The 16,945-nt window shown below is 41.1% G+C and overlaps 1 protein-coding gene across 2 annotated transcripts; it reads right to left on the bottom strand.

The window, feature by feature from the left end:
• Window positions 1–1,968: 1,968 nt before the first annotated feature.
• On the bottom strand, window positions 1,969–10,160 carry LOC147796923 (uncharacterized). 2 transcript variants are annotated; one of them, XM_087145248.1, is made up of 5 exons: window positions 10,029–10,160; window positions 8,101–8,287; window positions 7,782–7,984; window positions 7,460–7,648; window positions 1,969–6,697 (listed from the first exon to the last, which is right to left on the bottom strand). In XM_087145248.1, exons 1-5 carry the CDS (start codon window positions 10,085–10,087, stop codon window positions 3,727–3,729), a joined length of 3,609 nt encoding a protein of 1,202 aa, XP_087001374.1. In that variant the 5' UTR covers window positions 10,088–10,160; the 3' UTR covers window positions 1,969–3,726. The 2 variants fall into 2 exon arrangements, with proteins under 2 accessions (XP_087001374.1, XP_087001373.1); XM_087145247.1 differs by lacking the exons at window positions 8,101–8,287; window positions 10,029–10,160 and having other exon boundaries at window positions 7,460–7,624; window positions 7,782–7,860.
• Between the last annotated feature and the right edge of the window lie 6,785 nt (window positions 10,161–16,945).

Genomic DNA, 16,945 nt, shown 5'->3' with positions numbered 1-16,945 from the left:
ATTTTGACCAGTCTAAGCTGGTGGCTATTCTTTTGTTGGAAGTATTGATTTGGGAATGAAGTACGGATTTACGCACGTCGGAGATTTGTGGTTGCGTCATTGTTGCGGATTTGAAAACTAAATAGGCCCCAGGTTCGGTACTGATCAACCCAGCTCCACACCAATATGCCACCATGAGACAAACTTGCAGAAAAGACAAAATGAACATACACGACGGACAATACAGAATTGTGCCCTTCCGCCCCTAGATTTATATGCGACCCACTGCCAACAGCTGCATACTTTAGTAGTAGTGTGGCAAAGAGAGTACATGAAATTCGGCCAATGGCTCCTTTTATAACATTAATATTTCGAAATAAAACCGAGGCTGTACTTGCATCCCTTTCAAGTGTCAGGAGCTTGCCGGTGCGGCTTCAATCCAACAATTACAAAAAAAAATCAGTAAATTTGTTTCTAATTTCGTGCGTCAGCAGTAGCGTAAGTAGGGGGTGGGGCACGGGAGAGCATGCCCATGCCCCGGGCCCCCCCGGCGTCGACGAATAATACAAAAACAGAGACCCTAGATTCCTGTAAATCAGGGGCCAACTATCTATTAATGACAGTTGAGTCACTAGTCTGTCATTTGACAGGGCGTATAGGTCAATAAAAGACAACCACAGTCGCTCTCATTAATGAGGGCGCACGACGCTGAACAAACATAATTAGTGGCAAGCTATATGCAGACTGAATACAAAGGAATTCGAATGGCATTTTGACGCAGAGGAAAAACCAGTTTTATCACTCTTGGAATGGTCCACCCATTTAGAACTATGCCCCCTTTTCAGTGGTCGCTGTGAGCGTTGCTTTAAAGGGCCTGATTTAGAAGACATTGCAAATACAGCGTATATACAGGAGCGGAAACATCCACAAATTAACAAAAACAAAACCAAAATAAACTTTTTTGGCGCATTTCTTGCAAAAATTCAATCACGCAGTTCACTTAAAAAAATTCGAAAATGTGCCGCTGGCATTTCCCTCAACCTTTTCGCGATGGTAAAATTCGTACATCGGGGTGCTGGTATTTTTTCTCACATAGTTTGCGACTAGATGGGTAAAGGCCGAACACAAGGAAATGAACTAAGAGTCCCCGCCTGCTTTCCTTTCCTCAGCTGGCCTACTTATTTGTTTGATCTCTTTTTCTTTTCTTTTAACTGTTCACCTTTTGCTGAATTTTCAACAAATTTGGACTTTTGTTTCTAACATGTGGCTTTAAAATGAAAGTTTAAAACCTGTCCAACGGGTGGAAACTCTGTTAATTTAGACATTAAAGATCGGCAGTGCAGGAAATCCTGCCATCTTCAGCTTGGAAAAAATTTGTTATGGTGCACAAATACATAAGTGAAATACGGCCGCTTCCCCCATTTCCCCCAAACCCGGTGGAAAACTATTCCGATAATTACGGACATTTTTACTGTTTTCCCCATCTCTTTTCTTTGGTGTTTTCGTTAGTTTCGATACACAAACATTGATCAGTAAACTACGAAAGCCCAATCGTGCCACTGAAACCGGTGGTCAATTAATTCGTAATAACGAAGTACTAATTCATTCTTACGAATTTGTAATAGCCAATTTGTTATTATGAATCGCTAATTCATAATAATGATTTGAAAACCACGTCTTTCAGGAATCATAATGCTTCGGAGCCCTTGTTTGTCAGAAAAATCAGGAACAATTAACTGTAAAAATCTGCAAAATGGTTTTTAAACATTTAAGAGGGAACAGCAAGTTGCACAGACTATTTTTGTAAGAAAAAAATCGTCGCATTATAGGCTCTTAATAATTTCTTTGAAACACGCTTAAAACAGAGAGAACCTGTGCTGCGTCTTGGGTAAGATTTTCAGCGTTATAACATGTGTAGAATATCATGCCAAATTTACGCAGAAATGTCTCAAAAGCTTAACGTACATTAAAATCAATCACACTCAGACATTTTCAGCTTGATAAACGTTTATTCCCCCTTTTTCCCAGCACATTTTCAAGGAAACAGAACTGCAGTAACTTTGTAAGCCCAAACAGATTTTTTTCTCAAAATGTAATGAAATATGAAGGCACGTCTATGGTATCAAATGGATTGTCTACAAATTAATTTCTAAGTAGCCAAGGTTACCCTATATTCTACTCTTTACTAATTATGCTTCCCATACTAGCTCATGAAAGTTTCAAACAGTGCCCCGTAAAGTGATCCAAATAGATTTTTAAACTGTTTTCACGATTTCCTTCTCGACATATGTCAAATACATGTAAATAACCACTCTTATGATTTAAATGCAATGATTTAAAGCTTAAAAGTCAAAACCCAATGCTGAATCAGGAATGGAAAAATAAAAAAATGAGCTTAACACTTGCTGACATAATATCGGCATGATGCTACACATACTGAAATAAATGAAACAAAGTGATTATGGATAGCAGTTAAAGGTATTAACCAGTGACTGCATTATTCCTTAATTGATCATTTGTCGCTCAGACCAGTTTTAAACATGAGTTCCTTGCTAAACTTAAATTCCTGATTACTTCCGTCTAATTACCATGACATCGTGTATGACATCACGAAAACTGAATGAAATGTTTAACGAAAGTGGTATTGTCGGAAGCCAAACATAATTATAATGTGTTCACAAGCAACACGCAATTCTACAATTCATCATGAAAGTCTGCCTCTGAAAACATGCCATTACATTTTCATGATATAAATACCTCAATTGAAATTCCAAATGGAAACTGCTGAAAATGGGAATTTTCTCATCTTTCACCAAATTTCTTGTGAGGAATTCGGTGTAAGGTTGAATGATGACAACGGCTTGAAGTAGTAATAACAATGTCACGATTTTCCACATTTCAAAACCAAATTCATGAATGTTTTTGCATTGACAAATGAAAGGAATTGCATTGTCATGATGTGGAACATAAAACCGCAACCCCACAAACAGATGAGGAATTTTATCAACAGTGCATTTGTTTCATAGATTAAGAAAAGTCCCCACGACGTTAATCATACAGTAGCATATCATTACTACTAAACACCAACAGAACAGACAAAGACAAAGTACAGAAGTTACACATTGCACATATATCCATTTGATTGTTTTGCGGGATGTGCGAGCAAAGCAGGTAATCTGATTTGGTGAAGTGTATGGTCAAAACTAAAGTTATATAGAGACTTTTTTTGAAATCAGAGATTATGCATTTATCGAATAATCTGATCATGATCTCATCGTAATGTGTAGTAAGTCCACTGAATGACTGGATAAGGCCTTGGTTTGACTTCATGAAAGAAGAACCACGTGACAAAAGTCACGGTAGCAGGTTTAGGTGTGTCCAAGATGACAACCTGGATGAGAATGGCAATGATGGAAGTTGCACCCCATTCCCAGAAAGCATTCCAACAGACCGTGGCAGGATGACAAGGACCACAGTAGGGCAAGCACACAGGATGCAAGCAGAAGGATGTAAAGAGCAAGGAACACGACGAATCAGCTCATTGAGTGACTGAATAAGGCCTTTGATCGACGTTATGAAAGAAGAACAACTTGATAATAGTCATGGTAGCAGCTTTAAATGTGTCCAAGATGACACCGTGGATGAGAATGGCAATGATGGAAGTTGCGACCCATTCCCAGAAAGCATTCCAACAGAGACCGTGGCAGGATGACAAGGACCACAGTAGGGCAAGTACACAGGATGCAATCAGTAGGATGTGAAGAGCAAGGAACACGACTGGTCGAGAGACACGGCAGTGAACTCTTGCTGGAGCTGGAGTAAAGGCTGGTTCGACACCGTAAGTGGCTTTGTTGACTTTGTAACGCTTCCAGCGAACATTTTCCTTTCGAGCCGCTGTGTTTTCATTCCCACTGCAGCTGGTGGTAGTGCTTTCACCACAGGTGCTACACCAGCTGTAAGTGTCTCGGTCCCTGGTAAATGATCTTCTGCTAGTGATTTTTTTCTCTTGTAGCGGGTTTGTTTGCCAGCGGAAATATCTCTTTTGCCACTGATGCCTATTGTGCTGCAGGTCTCTTCGCTGCTGTGGGAGAACTCCTCAGAGCTGGATGATTTTGGAATGATTGAGGAGGAACTAGATGATGTCTTGTACAAGTAGCTTGAAGGGGACACATACTCAGCAGAGGATGTACTCTGGGGCATGGTTGATGACGAAGGGTCCATAATGACGAATGCTGTCTCATTGCTGTTGTTGTTCTCGTTTACAGTATTTACATCCAGGCCAGGAGCGGGGTGCCTGTTAGCGGCATTGTGAGATGTGGTGCTGCTCCAACTTCCCAAGGATGCAACACTGACGGCATCACGTTGGTATTTGATCAAGCGGCCCGATGACTGGAAGATGGGTCCTTTGAGTTGGTCATCAGTCATCTCTGAATCGATGCTCTCACCTTTGGAGGCATTTGGCAAGGCCGTGACAATACTTTTGAGGGAACAGCCCTTTGCATTGGTGTCACCCTTGGCATTCTCCTCCATCTGGATTGAATCACTTGCCCCCTTGATATCTCTACCATAAGAAAAACAGCTGTTCACATCTGAGGTCTTTAAAGCAACATCATCCTCTGTCACCTCAAGCTTGTAATCATCACCAACACCAGCCTTGGGGCTGGAGCGCAAACCTTTCAGGCACTTTCTGAAGTTAAAGAAAAACGGCTTGTAGCTGTTACTGTTTTGTATGGCAACAGTTGGCATTTCAAACTGCACGGGCAATTTGATGATGTAGTCAAAACCAAAAGTTGCACTCTGTGGAGTCTGTATGATTGGGCCCACCTCAGCTTCTGATTTTGTCTCATCAGTAGGCAAGTTGTCTTCAGTTGGTTGAGTGGCTGTAAACTTATCTTTTGACAGGAGTTCATCCCAGCTCTTTGTCTCTCGAAGAGGCAAGATGACAACCCTGCCTTTCCCCATTGCGCTGAACCTACTGATGTAGTTCTTAGTGCGAAGCACTTGAGCTGTTTTGATTTCAGGCTCAAGAAGGGCATCAGAGTACTTTAGAAATGTTGCTTGAGCGTTGGTGTCTTCTTGCTTCCTCTTGTCATCCAGATGTTTGCTGCCTTGACATTGACCATCAGTCTCCTGCTCGCAAGTTGTTTTGTTCTCTTTGTACAGTAGACCAGAAGTAGATGATGCGCTTGAGATGAAGTCAGGTTGGTGCTGTGACGTCTCCCTGGAGGGTGGCAATGAAGGGGCAGTCTGATATCTATCCATTTTGTCAATATTGTCATTGCCAGGTTCTTCGAGCCTGATTACTCCTTGCGTGCTGTGAGGAGCCCTCCTATCCGGTAGCTGGCTTGAGACGATGGATGAAGCACTGATCGATGCTGATTCACAAGAATCACAGGATGAAGATCTGGAGAGGTCTGCCCGGGGTGAGGAACTACTCAGAGAATGACTACAGTTACCTGCTGAATCCAGACCTGAACTGGAATAGGCATATCCTGGTAGAGAGAGCATCCCTCGATTACAGAGGTTGTACCCGGCTGATGTCTTTTCCCCCAAACAGCCAAATCCTGGGTTGTAGTATATGCCCCCGGTGGTCTGATGGCATAAAGGATACTTGTGAGAAGTCAACTCGTTATTGCATTCCAGCAGGTCAGTAGAACAGATGGACTGGTTGTCTCCACAGATGTCATCAGAAGTGGTGCTTGCTAAATGACTACTGGAGGATGGAAGAGCCTTGGTGTCAATCTTCGCACTCCAATTTTCATCAAATGAGTGTTTCTCAACTTGCACGATATCATTGACAGAGTAGTCATTGCTTGTGTCAGCATTTAATTTGGTACACGTCTTGATCGTTGACATATTTTCAATTTTTTGCTTGTAGATGCCGTGGCCATTGATCATAGTCCACTGAAAATATCTGGTCAAACCTACATAAAGTGCATTATTTTGGTTGTACTTGATGTTGTCAGCTATGTTTGTTGTTTGGTAAGTGTCGCTGGCAGCGTCGCTTTGCTTGCCGCTCGTATTAAAGCATGATGAACAAGCCTGGACTTGTTGGTCAGTATTTTCACTTGGCCCGCATTCCTTCTGCTGCAGAGCTGGAGCACCGATGGAAAGACGAGGAAGGCCTTTCTCCACACTCTCAAAACTACCAATGTGGAAGTCCCCAGGTGCAGAGTGGACAGGAGTACGTTCCAAACTATCTATATGTTGCCCTGTGTTCCGGGATCTAGGAAACAGGGAAGGCAAATGCATTGACCAGATGGTAGGTGCGCCTCGGAAGATTTTCTCCACAATTCCAAGCAGTGCGAACACCACTACGCCAGCTACGATAGCTCTATTTAACATGGCGGTAGTGATGGTGACATCTGTCAAGTTTACTATGATGGAGTCCTCTGTGGACTGATAAAAGGACAACTGTGACATGACCTGCACAGCGACCATGGAATAACTAACACAGGCAAACAAGCAGGTGATGTGACGCGATTCGGTGAAATTGCCCTTATGAGAGGGTATGGTGGCAGAGATCCACAGAGAGCCATTCTTGAAGTAGTAGGTGATGTCGTTGAATGTGCATACCGGCGGTGCAGTAGACAGCACCAAGGGAATGATGGCAGTGACTCTTGAGTCTGATGATGACATACCACTGCTGCTAGCAACAAGGCCAGAAGTGTAAAGATCCTGGGTCTTGGTATCCAGGGCATGGATTTTCTTGATTTCACTGGAATAAACACGGCAAAGTGCAGAAAAACATTATCGAAATTTGAATGTCATCAGAGTTGTAATGACTTGAGTCAATGACTCAACTTCAGTCTGAATGCTTTGAAAAAACCAAGACATTTCACTATATAGTCAGAAACGGTTAAAATGTTACAATTTGATTTTGAAGTCTTTGTGATAGGAAGGCCAGCAAGAAAATAATACTTCACTTGTAATATCAGCATATAATCTACCCCAAACTATGCCTTTTTGCTTTCCTTTGAAATCCCAACTCCTCTATCGGATGATTTCCAAATACCTATGATTCACACTGATTTGAATCGACTCAGATAGGCACTGTGACCCAACATTACTACATTGTCTTGATCTACTGATTTGGCTCGACCAAACTTACTTCCCTAAAACGACTCGCCTTGAATCACAAAATTCAGAGGCTCTGGCATGTCACTTTTTTACACTTAGCCGCAACAAACATTAATAGCAGAAATTATCATCTGCTTGCCACAGTCATGGACTTTAATAAAATATACTTTGATTGATGCCTTAATTTAGATTTTGTTTTAAATAAACCATACTTAAATTTCCAACAACCTTGCAATATTTGAGATCAATGGACCTCTTAAATTGTACAATTAGTGTATGACTAATGGCCTGACTGTCACACTACTATTTTCACTCTTTGCATAAACTAATTCTTTTGATTTCACTTTAGTGTCATTGGCGCTTCATCACTCTACAGGAACTCAAAATGAAGCCAACTTACATTTTACATGCCCTGCAAGTGGTTCCTCGCCGGCAAGCTCCGATGTTGGAAGATGGTAGCATCCCGGAGTTGAATTCACTGCTCGCTGATGGGTACTTCATCTCCACGGCTACGAGCTTACCGATGGAGCGAGGGGTTGTCACAGTCTTCTGCTCTGAAGTTTTTCTGAAAACCAGATCAAAAGACAGCCTGTCGGAAAAGTTTCAAAGAAAAACAAGAATCAAAGTCAATTACTTTTTTTGGCACATGGACATTTTTATCACTTAAGAAGTATTGCAATACAACTGAGTGGAGACATGCAGATTCATTTCAATTTATTTACCACTTGCTGAAGCCAAATGTTCCTTGGAGTCTCATCAGACGTGTGCTTTTGTTTGCACAAGGTGACTTGTGGAATGCACACCAACGTAGGAATGAACTCCAATGTGAACGGTAAGCATAATCTACATGTATGACGTAGGAGCGTTCCTTTCTGGCCCTATCCCCTTGGATGTTATGAGGAGTTGGTGGGCGGGAACGCTTGCTCTGCAATGAAGAAAAAGACAAACAGTTGATGAAAGAAATTTGAGTCATGGAGGTAGAGCACAGAGCCAAACAAAGGAACCTAAGTCAATTGTTGGTTTCGGTTACACAGTTTGTACCTTGCGTGCTTGTCTTACATCTTGCAGAAAGGCGAAGAGCAGGAGCAGTCCGAAACCAATGGCAATTGGGACTGCGCTGATAAAGACGATATCAAACACGTCAACTGTTGACGGACAGTCTTCAGGCAGGGTAGAGATGGAGAGACTACCCTGGGAGGGACCTGAGATGGTACCAAGGGTCTGGGAGCTGTAGGACAAACGAACAAAGCTGCGAAATTCAAGTTCAAGCCTACTACTTGATTTCTGCTTAGTTATGATCGTTGGGATACACAGATTCTTAAATACCATATCTTTTGGACCAAAGTTTAGGTATGGAATTACCTTATAGGCCCTATTAAGACTAGTGTTAGTTAATTAAGACTTGATAGACTTGGCAAACATCAGCAAAGTTTAGATTGATGTTTGATTTTATTCTGTCATAGAATAAAAAAACAACAACGACAACAAAAACGTGGAGGACAATGGGCAACTAAAAATGAGAAAATGAGATATAAGTTACACATATGTAAGGCCTTGTACAAGGCATGATGCTAACTGCACAAAGTCCAAGTTGTATGGTTGCACTACTAAAAGTGCGCCCATAGAAAATAGTGCAAATAGGCACTGCCTGGTGCCTCTCAGAAACAGGTTGGCCTTGCATGCTTTACTGGAAATTCAAGAAATATTGCCATAAGTTCAGCTTTCTTTTGATTTCATGAGGGTTAATTTTTTCGCCCTTCCCAAATCACCCCGGATAGTAGTCAAACTATGTAGCCGCCCACCTCTATGCAAACTAGGCCGACATGGCACAATGTATATGGAGGCATTTGAGAATGAAATACAGAGTTGGATGCCACAAGTTCCGTATTCATAGTTTTAGAAATAGGCCCTATCTCTGTGATAGGCATAAGTCCCGATTATGGCACCTCTCCTATATTAAATCTGTGGAATCACAAAATGTTAATGAACTCATGTGCAGAATTCTACATGTACTAATATACTGGAATGTACTCTTGACACAATTCCGTCCCCAAGGCTTCATTTCTTGCTCTTATGTGCATCAGCTGCAACTTTATAAATTACAATTCTGGTTACCATGGGCGTAAATTGGGGAGGGGGGTGTGAGGAGTACTGAATCACTGTTCCCAGAAAGAGTTCCACGAACAGACGCCATGTGATTATGTATAGCCCCCAGAAAGCAAAAACATGTCCAGAAAAGTTCAATTTAGGAGGGAAAATACCAAGTTGTTTAGGCCTAAAGTACTAAGAAAACACCGAATGTTCAGACCAGTCTCATAGGGTTTGTGCACAAGGTGTAGAGCGGCGTCCGCATAATTGTACATAGTCTAAATTATTACCAACACGTAGGGAAAAAAAGAAGCACTATGCTTTTTGGCTTTCCCTATTTACACAAACAGTGGTTCAGACTGGAAACATACATGTAAGACAGGAGACATGAGACAACACAATATGATACACTGGCAGGATAGAAAACATTTAAAGGTAGACGTGCTAGCTGTTGAGATAAGACCTTCAAAGAATGGAAGTAGGTTGGCATGATTACATGATCTGATTTTTATTATACAAGCTAATAAGGTACGTAGGTTTTGAGTTTCCTATTAAATGTATTAAGCGTTGAGAGACTTGTCAGATCTGTATTACGGTTGTTCCAAAAGGACACACAGCGTGAGATAAGACTATCTTTGGAAACAGACGTACAGTTGTAATTAACATAATAGTTGCCCCTAGATGGAACTCTTTCCAGTTCCCAGTTCCCGATCGAAATAAAAGATCGAAATAAAAATAACTCGCTCCTTAGTCCTACTGTCATTTGGTGTCAGTGCCCCCGCTTTCCAAATTTCCATGGCCGAGCAAGTTATCCCTTCTCGGCAATCCCCCTCCCTTTTCCCGGCACAAAATTACGCCACTGTTTGTTACAGTTCTCTTACCTCACAGTCTTGAAGACCAGAGCCCAAAGAAGTACGGCAATTGTCAGGCAAAGCCGCATTGATTTCGTAAATCTCTCGAAGAAGAAAGGTGTCCACGCTGAAAGTACAGTAGGATAAACACACTTGACTTTTCTATGGTCCACGCTCATTTTTATATCAAAGGCCGGACAGCAACGAGCGGTGACGTGACAATGGTTTTCTTTGACAAAAACGGACTCTTTCACTCTCTAATGGGACACTTTCTGCTGATGACTGATCCCTGTTGAATACTGTAACTAGGAAACAAATATCGTATTTTTGTTTGAAGTTACTGAGTTCTGTTAAATGCGATTGAATTTCGTAGAGTTCGTCGTACGACTCTTTGGGCATTATGTAACAAGTAAACTTTTGACAGGGAATTGTGGTGACAGAAGGTTCTAACCGACGAACAGAGGGGGCTATTTTGCGCGTGAGCCACATGTACATATTATCTGGTTTGTAAGTGATTTCGTCACAAAGGCGGACGCGCCACGATCTGTAGGCTCCCATTGGATGATCGCTGAAGATGCGCATTGACTTCCGGTTCCATGGTTCCATGGTTCCATGTAAAGGGTGATAAAAGCATGTATGGTATAAACCGAAGTGACATAACACTTACGTACCGGATAAACGCATGTCTGTGTTGCGAGCAGAGCTGTATTATACGGCTCTGCGTGCCAGCATTGGCTCTGCTTTTGACAATGATTTTAACAGTTTGAAGTTCCTTTTTGGTGACTTTTTACGAATTTAGTTTTTATGAGATATAACATTAGACTTGAAAATACACACAGTCAAAGTTTAGGACAACCCATACAAAAATGCATTAACCTGAAGAAAACCAAACTTAAACCAACTAATTATGTCAACTTATGCTTATTTTCAACGTGTAGCCTTACTGTCTTGGTTAAACAGCTATTTGACTACATTTACATGATTTGAAATGCTAACAGTCTAGGCCTAACATTTAGTATGTTCTCCTTTATTTCTGATTACTTAGCCTGGCTTGTTTACTTTGCTTTACAGACAAAATGTCATACGAGACCTGCCATTGTAAAAAAAAATCAATTCAAATGGGCAGAGCACTACACTGATGTTATGCACCGCTGTAAAAACATGTTAAGTAAGTATTCAGTGAGATAATGTAATGCAGGCTCAGTGACAGAAATACAATAAAATTGCAGGTGGTCTTAAACTTTTGCAAATGACTGTAGCTCTTGAAATGTAATTTTGGCAAAAATATCTTTTAAGTTTTTGCAGGCGTACAGCAATGCTTTAGCATCAGTGCTTTAGCATGAAACACGTTTCAGCAGAGACCCGAAAGAACAAAAATACTTATCTTTGCTAAACCTCTGTTGATCACACTGTGTTAATTTATTTTTATACGCCTGCAAAAACTTAAATATTCAGCATCCAAACTGACAGGGCTAAACCGCACACGTTAAACCCTAGCTACTGGTTCCTATATAATAGGGACGGGGATCAGTCAGGAAAACGCACATGTAGACAAAGCGTGACGTCTTGATGCTACAGGTCTATTATTGCTTGGTTGGAGTGGAAATAGCCCTAGTGTATTTGAAAAATGCCTAAAGCCTCTACAACATATCCCCAAAGTAACCTTTATTTCATTTTATTGATTTCTTGCAAACAAATCGGCAGAAATGGTTGCTTTTGTCATAAAATGAAAGCTGATTGTGTTTCACTTTCAATGAAAAGTGCATGTGATGTTCATGTTGCGTTGCGGGTCTATTTTAAATAACGTAACACAACTATTTTTTGATATGTGCAATGGAAGTTTACACAGTTAAATATCTTGCAAGTGTATGGAATTGCTGAATTTGAATCCTAAATTATCACAACGCTTTCTAAGTTCTTCATTCCTTTTGGGCTTCAAATTAATAATAATTAATAAATTAATTTTGGAAGGCAATCATTACTTAATCAGTTATGCAGTTTCAGAGTGTAATAATATTTTAGGAAACAACTTCGGGAGAACTTGTACAGTATACCAACGAGACAATGTAACAAGGCGCTAATCTCAGTTCGTAACCACTTTCCACAGTGGAGCCTTCAGGAGTTTCTAGAGTAACTGTTTGCGATCATTTTGACACAAATTTTGCAAAAATTTACTGGTCAGCCAAATATGTATATTTCACCTCGATGCTCAATGTACGCGGGCTGGCACACCTTGCCTTGAAATTGGAATGACTGAAACAACAAAACTTTAATTCTGATTGAGTTCAAACTTCACAATTGGATGGAGTATATTTACATGCACATCAAACAAATCGAACGAGGGAAGGGGGCGAAATTGTTAAACGGACAAAATAATCCAGCTCTTGCAATGTTAACATAATACAACTGACGCTTTTTCATTTCAGTATCCTAACTCTTTGAGCCTTTCTGAAGATCTCGAGTGTTCTTTCTTATAACTAATTACATTTTTTTGAACTTAACGTTTGAATTTTGTTGAATCGCAAATGTATTAGATTGGCTTTAAGGATTAATAAAGTAGTGAATTGCAATTGAGTTAATGGGTAATGATATCTATTTAAAAAATATTAAAGTGCGTACAAATAGCATTTTGATGCTGTGTTAAATCCTATTGGACGGAACAAATAAAGCACTTATCTGGAATGATAAAAAATATCAGGCTTTTCTTCGATATCAAAAACAATAATTTCTGACAATTACTTTGGACAAAAATTAAATGTTACTTTTGGTTTTTTTTGGGGGGGACACAATGTACAGCTTGCGGTTAAATGGGCATTTTCTCCTGCCGAAGCCAAGTAACTAGAACAAGATTTTGCATCTTCCCTCACCTGTATTTAAACTGAATAAAAGGGCATTTCTCATGCGTGTCCAGAATCTCCACTACATCACCATTTCGTTAGCGGTAAAAGCCTCCTGGAGTCGTGAACACGATTTTGTAGGTCCGGCCCACCACACTTCGTCGATCAGCAAAGCTTTGGGATTTACCTCCTAGCTGTTACGGTACAGTTATGACATAATCACACAACGAATGGAACCATCGAAAAGGACTCGATACAATAGTCAGAGGGCAGGTAAGATTATGCTACCACTGAGAAAAAATTCATTTCTGTTTGTCTTCGAATCTAAAGATTCATCTTTCAGAAGACAACAACTGTATGAATATCCACCGAATCTGACTTGCCCACTATCATTAATGAATGAAATGTTTACTTTTCACGCAAAGAGCTACTATTAGAAGCTCGTCATGAGAAGCCCCCTTACATCGGTGGCACAAAATAGGGGTAAAGGAGTTCGGTCGAATTGGCTTGTGTGCATTAAGGAGAAAGAAGTTGTTTGAATTCTGGACTACTGGGGTTACCATAGTTTTTAGTTTAATTTGTATTTATTTATAGTTTTATTGAATTTTTCTTGTCAGAAAATAGCAGTTTTGAAAGGGTACAGTTATATTAGTCCCTGCAGGAATTTGCAGCAGATATGATGAGTGACAGGAAAATACACTCACTTTAAAAGGCATTATCGACCTCTGAAGACCTTGCTTATTAGTGTGGCACATAATATACCTTATACATAAAGTAATTGAATGACTGCCAAAGCGGACTTGTCCTGTACAACCTCTCTTATCAACAGCAGTTGAAAGTCACATCTTGTGACAGCGTACATTCTGAGGCCTTCTCCAGAGCCAATACAATTTCTCACCAGTTGTCCTCAGGAACACACTCGAAGACACTTTGTTGGGTAACAAGCAGTATTTAGTCTCTCGGGGCCACAGATTCGTTGCTGCCAACGTCTTGGTAAATCCATATAAACCCGACAAAATTGGTGTTCCTGTGATAATTATTTAAAAGTAAATTAATGGAATGAACAATTTAAGTTTTCTTTTCCATACACAAGTTTCGTTTCTCTTGTGGCCTACACAAATACTAATTAATTGTAAGTAGCCTACACGTAATAAGTTCATTACTGTGACTTAAATCTTATAAGGTGGGCAATACTGCATCTATTTGGATACGATCACTGGCTATACGTGTATCATGGTAAACGGGTTTGTATCTTCAGACTAGGAAACAAAGCTACTGTAAATCAGGAGGTACTGCTAAAATAGAGCTCCAACTGCTTGACATGCACAGGAACTGCATTGTGGAGGTTTCAGGTTCACATCAATGGAGTAATTTCTTTATTCGTCCTTAATTAAAAGCAACCCCAATAAGAATGAAGTATATGGAAGGGGTTTTTATGAGTACGGACACAGTGTTTACCTTTTGTGTAAGTCTGTTCCAATTTCTCCCGGAAACCGGCCATGTCAATGGAGTAGTATGTACTTCATATAAGGCTATATTCTCGAAACAATCCCGACGAAACCCATGGAAAATTCTTCGCGGAGTTCATCAGCTCGGATTGGATTTGGCGTAAGGGCGGCATTCAAATCGCTCCAAATCTCGTCTGACATCGCGAAATCTGGGGTGATCCTGCCCTTTGTGATGCCATCCAGCATGGTCAGCCAGTTGTCCTCGATCAGTTTCATGGCCCGGAACGTTTGCCGTAGAAAAGGCCGAGGTGCTTGTCGAGGATGGCAAAGAGAAGGTGGACATTTGCCTCGAAATCGTTGGAAAGCTGGAATCCCGCTGACGGCGTGTGGCTCATGTCCATTTTGTCCTATGACAGACAGGAGTGGGCCTAAGTAGTAAGTTTCAACGTTCCAGTTGACTAAACACAGTTCATACAAACTACAACTGATTGGCCGGTTCTGCATTATGAGAAAAAAAATACAACAAATATCTTATCACTAACCGCCATACTCAGCAAGGCCGCGCGCCTGGCAGAAATTTACCCACAATGCTCTGCACATTATTTGCCATGACCACGTGTCACGTATTTCCTTTACTAAAATTTGTGCAAGGCCATCAGCCCCCCCGCGACAAGCGAACATGAATTGTTTTAAAAGCTTGAGTGTATAGACGTCACCCAGGACATGCGTACTCTTGCGAACCGTGATTGGCAAACCGTGGCTGGTCTTTTTAATCTACTGCAATGATTCTGTTGGCGCGCTTGCGCAGTTGCAGTGCCGTAACGATAGAACGCCACGGCGTTCTGTATAAGGGTCATTTTGAAAACATGCTAGTGACTTAAAAAAATGCGTAGGCAGGGAGCAACTGAGTGTTGCATGTGAACAACAAGCACACACACACCCACACCCCCACACACAAACATGTATCTCATTGTGTGTACAGACACGGCTGGAAATACTCGTACATCAACGATGTTATTCGAATGTGGACGGGACGAGTGAGAAATATTTCGGCTTTTTTAAAAAAACGGAGGAATTCATCCAGTTTAGGTCAAGTAGACATTTGGTGACACCGGACCTTTGATTCTAAGAGATTAGTCGGAATCATTGGATCTGGTATCCCAACTGTCCGTGTGCCCTAGACACCACCTCGCAGTTTGTTTCAAAGAGTGGTGACAGTTATGGCGCAACTCTGTCTATGCACAAGTCTGGACAGATGTACATCTTATATTCATACTTACACCCCTTAACCTTCCAACACTTTTAGCTTTTGTACTTTTTCTCCCTTTTTTAATAATACTGGATACATTCTTTTGAAAATAAAAAAACTACCTCAAAGTCAGTCTCATTTGTTTTCTCATCACGACGGTCAATAGGCAGTCTCCCTACTCGCCACCCCTGGGATTTACTCCCCTAGTCTCCATCGTCCTTGTAGGGATATTCTTCACAGTACTTTAAGAAGGCCTCATGGTATTGCAAGCTACAGCGTCTCTGCTTCTTTGTGTAACCAATCGAATTCCGCATATTCCGAATTCATTTGATTAAACCACTGCCACACACAAGTCCCTGGAGTAAAAGCGTTCCCTGTATGTGGTCATAGGAATTCCTTTCTTGACAAAGCCTCAAAGAACAAGCATAATTTCGGTGCTTAAGTCGAACGTTAGGGCGTGGTGCCGTGCTCTCTTTCCCTTCTTGCCTTTCCTAAGCAAACCATAGTATATATATTTTTTTGCAGCGGTGAGCCCTGGCTGGTGGCCGAAAACCGACGGCATTTTGGTCATGCGGGAACTGTCGAGGTAAGAAATGTTTAGATATGTCCTACGTATGTGATTTTTAATGTGTCCGAGGTAGAATGCTTTATTGCACATTTAGCATTTAGGTGTATAATGTCTGCTGCCACTAAAGAGACCGGGAAATATGTGTCCATATACCGACCCGTCAGACACACTTATGTTCGCACAGCGTTGCCGGTTTATCAATTTAGTTAACACATGTGATTGGGATATTGTTTTGGGGGTGGTGCATGATAGGGGAGCCATGTTCTAGTCCCGTCTCCTGCGATTACGGCTTCGAAGTCTGATTTAAGAGTCAGCGGTGAAGAGCAGTAGCCAGTGTTCGATACTTATGAGCGCCGTAGCTTCACAAGGAGACGCCGCGTGTTGCCCGCGTAGTGTGCAACATGAACTGTTGAAATATTTCTTGTAAGGGTTTTCCTGAATATATCCCACAAGTTTATTTGCAAAGGACGTTAGCAATGATATACATGATAAAGCCCAAAGTGCAAAAGTATGTTTTTTAAGTGATTTGAAGTCATTTTGGAAAGAGTTCCATCATATACACCACCACCGCCCTCGCCGCCCTCGCCGCCGTCGCCGCCGCCGCCACCGCCATCGATCATAAGAAAGTGATACCATTTCTTAAATTGTGAATTTAGGAAAGAAAATTCTGAAGCATTTACTTACAAAACACTTTTTTCCGGCAAGTTGAGGAAGAAAACATACGTGGGCAAATACAATACCTTTTGCAAATTACCTTATGCAGATTTAAGAACTTTGGGGCTATTTATTCATCTAACTTATCACATTATGTATAAATACTGTATATGTGCTGAAAGGTTTCCTTT

Source organism: Acanthaster planci, linkage group LG13 (assembly GCF_054643075.1).
Source record: "Acanthaster planci isolate LZ-2023a linkage group LG13, COTS_SCS, whole genome shotgun sequence".
Classification (NCBI taxonomy): Eukaryota; Metazoa; Echinodermata; class Asteroidea; order Valvatida; family Acanthasteridae; genus Acanthaster; species Acanthaster planci.
Note: the sequence above shows the minus strand (reverse complement) of the source record. Positions and strands in the feature narration are given on the sequence as shown.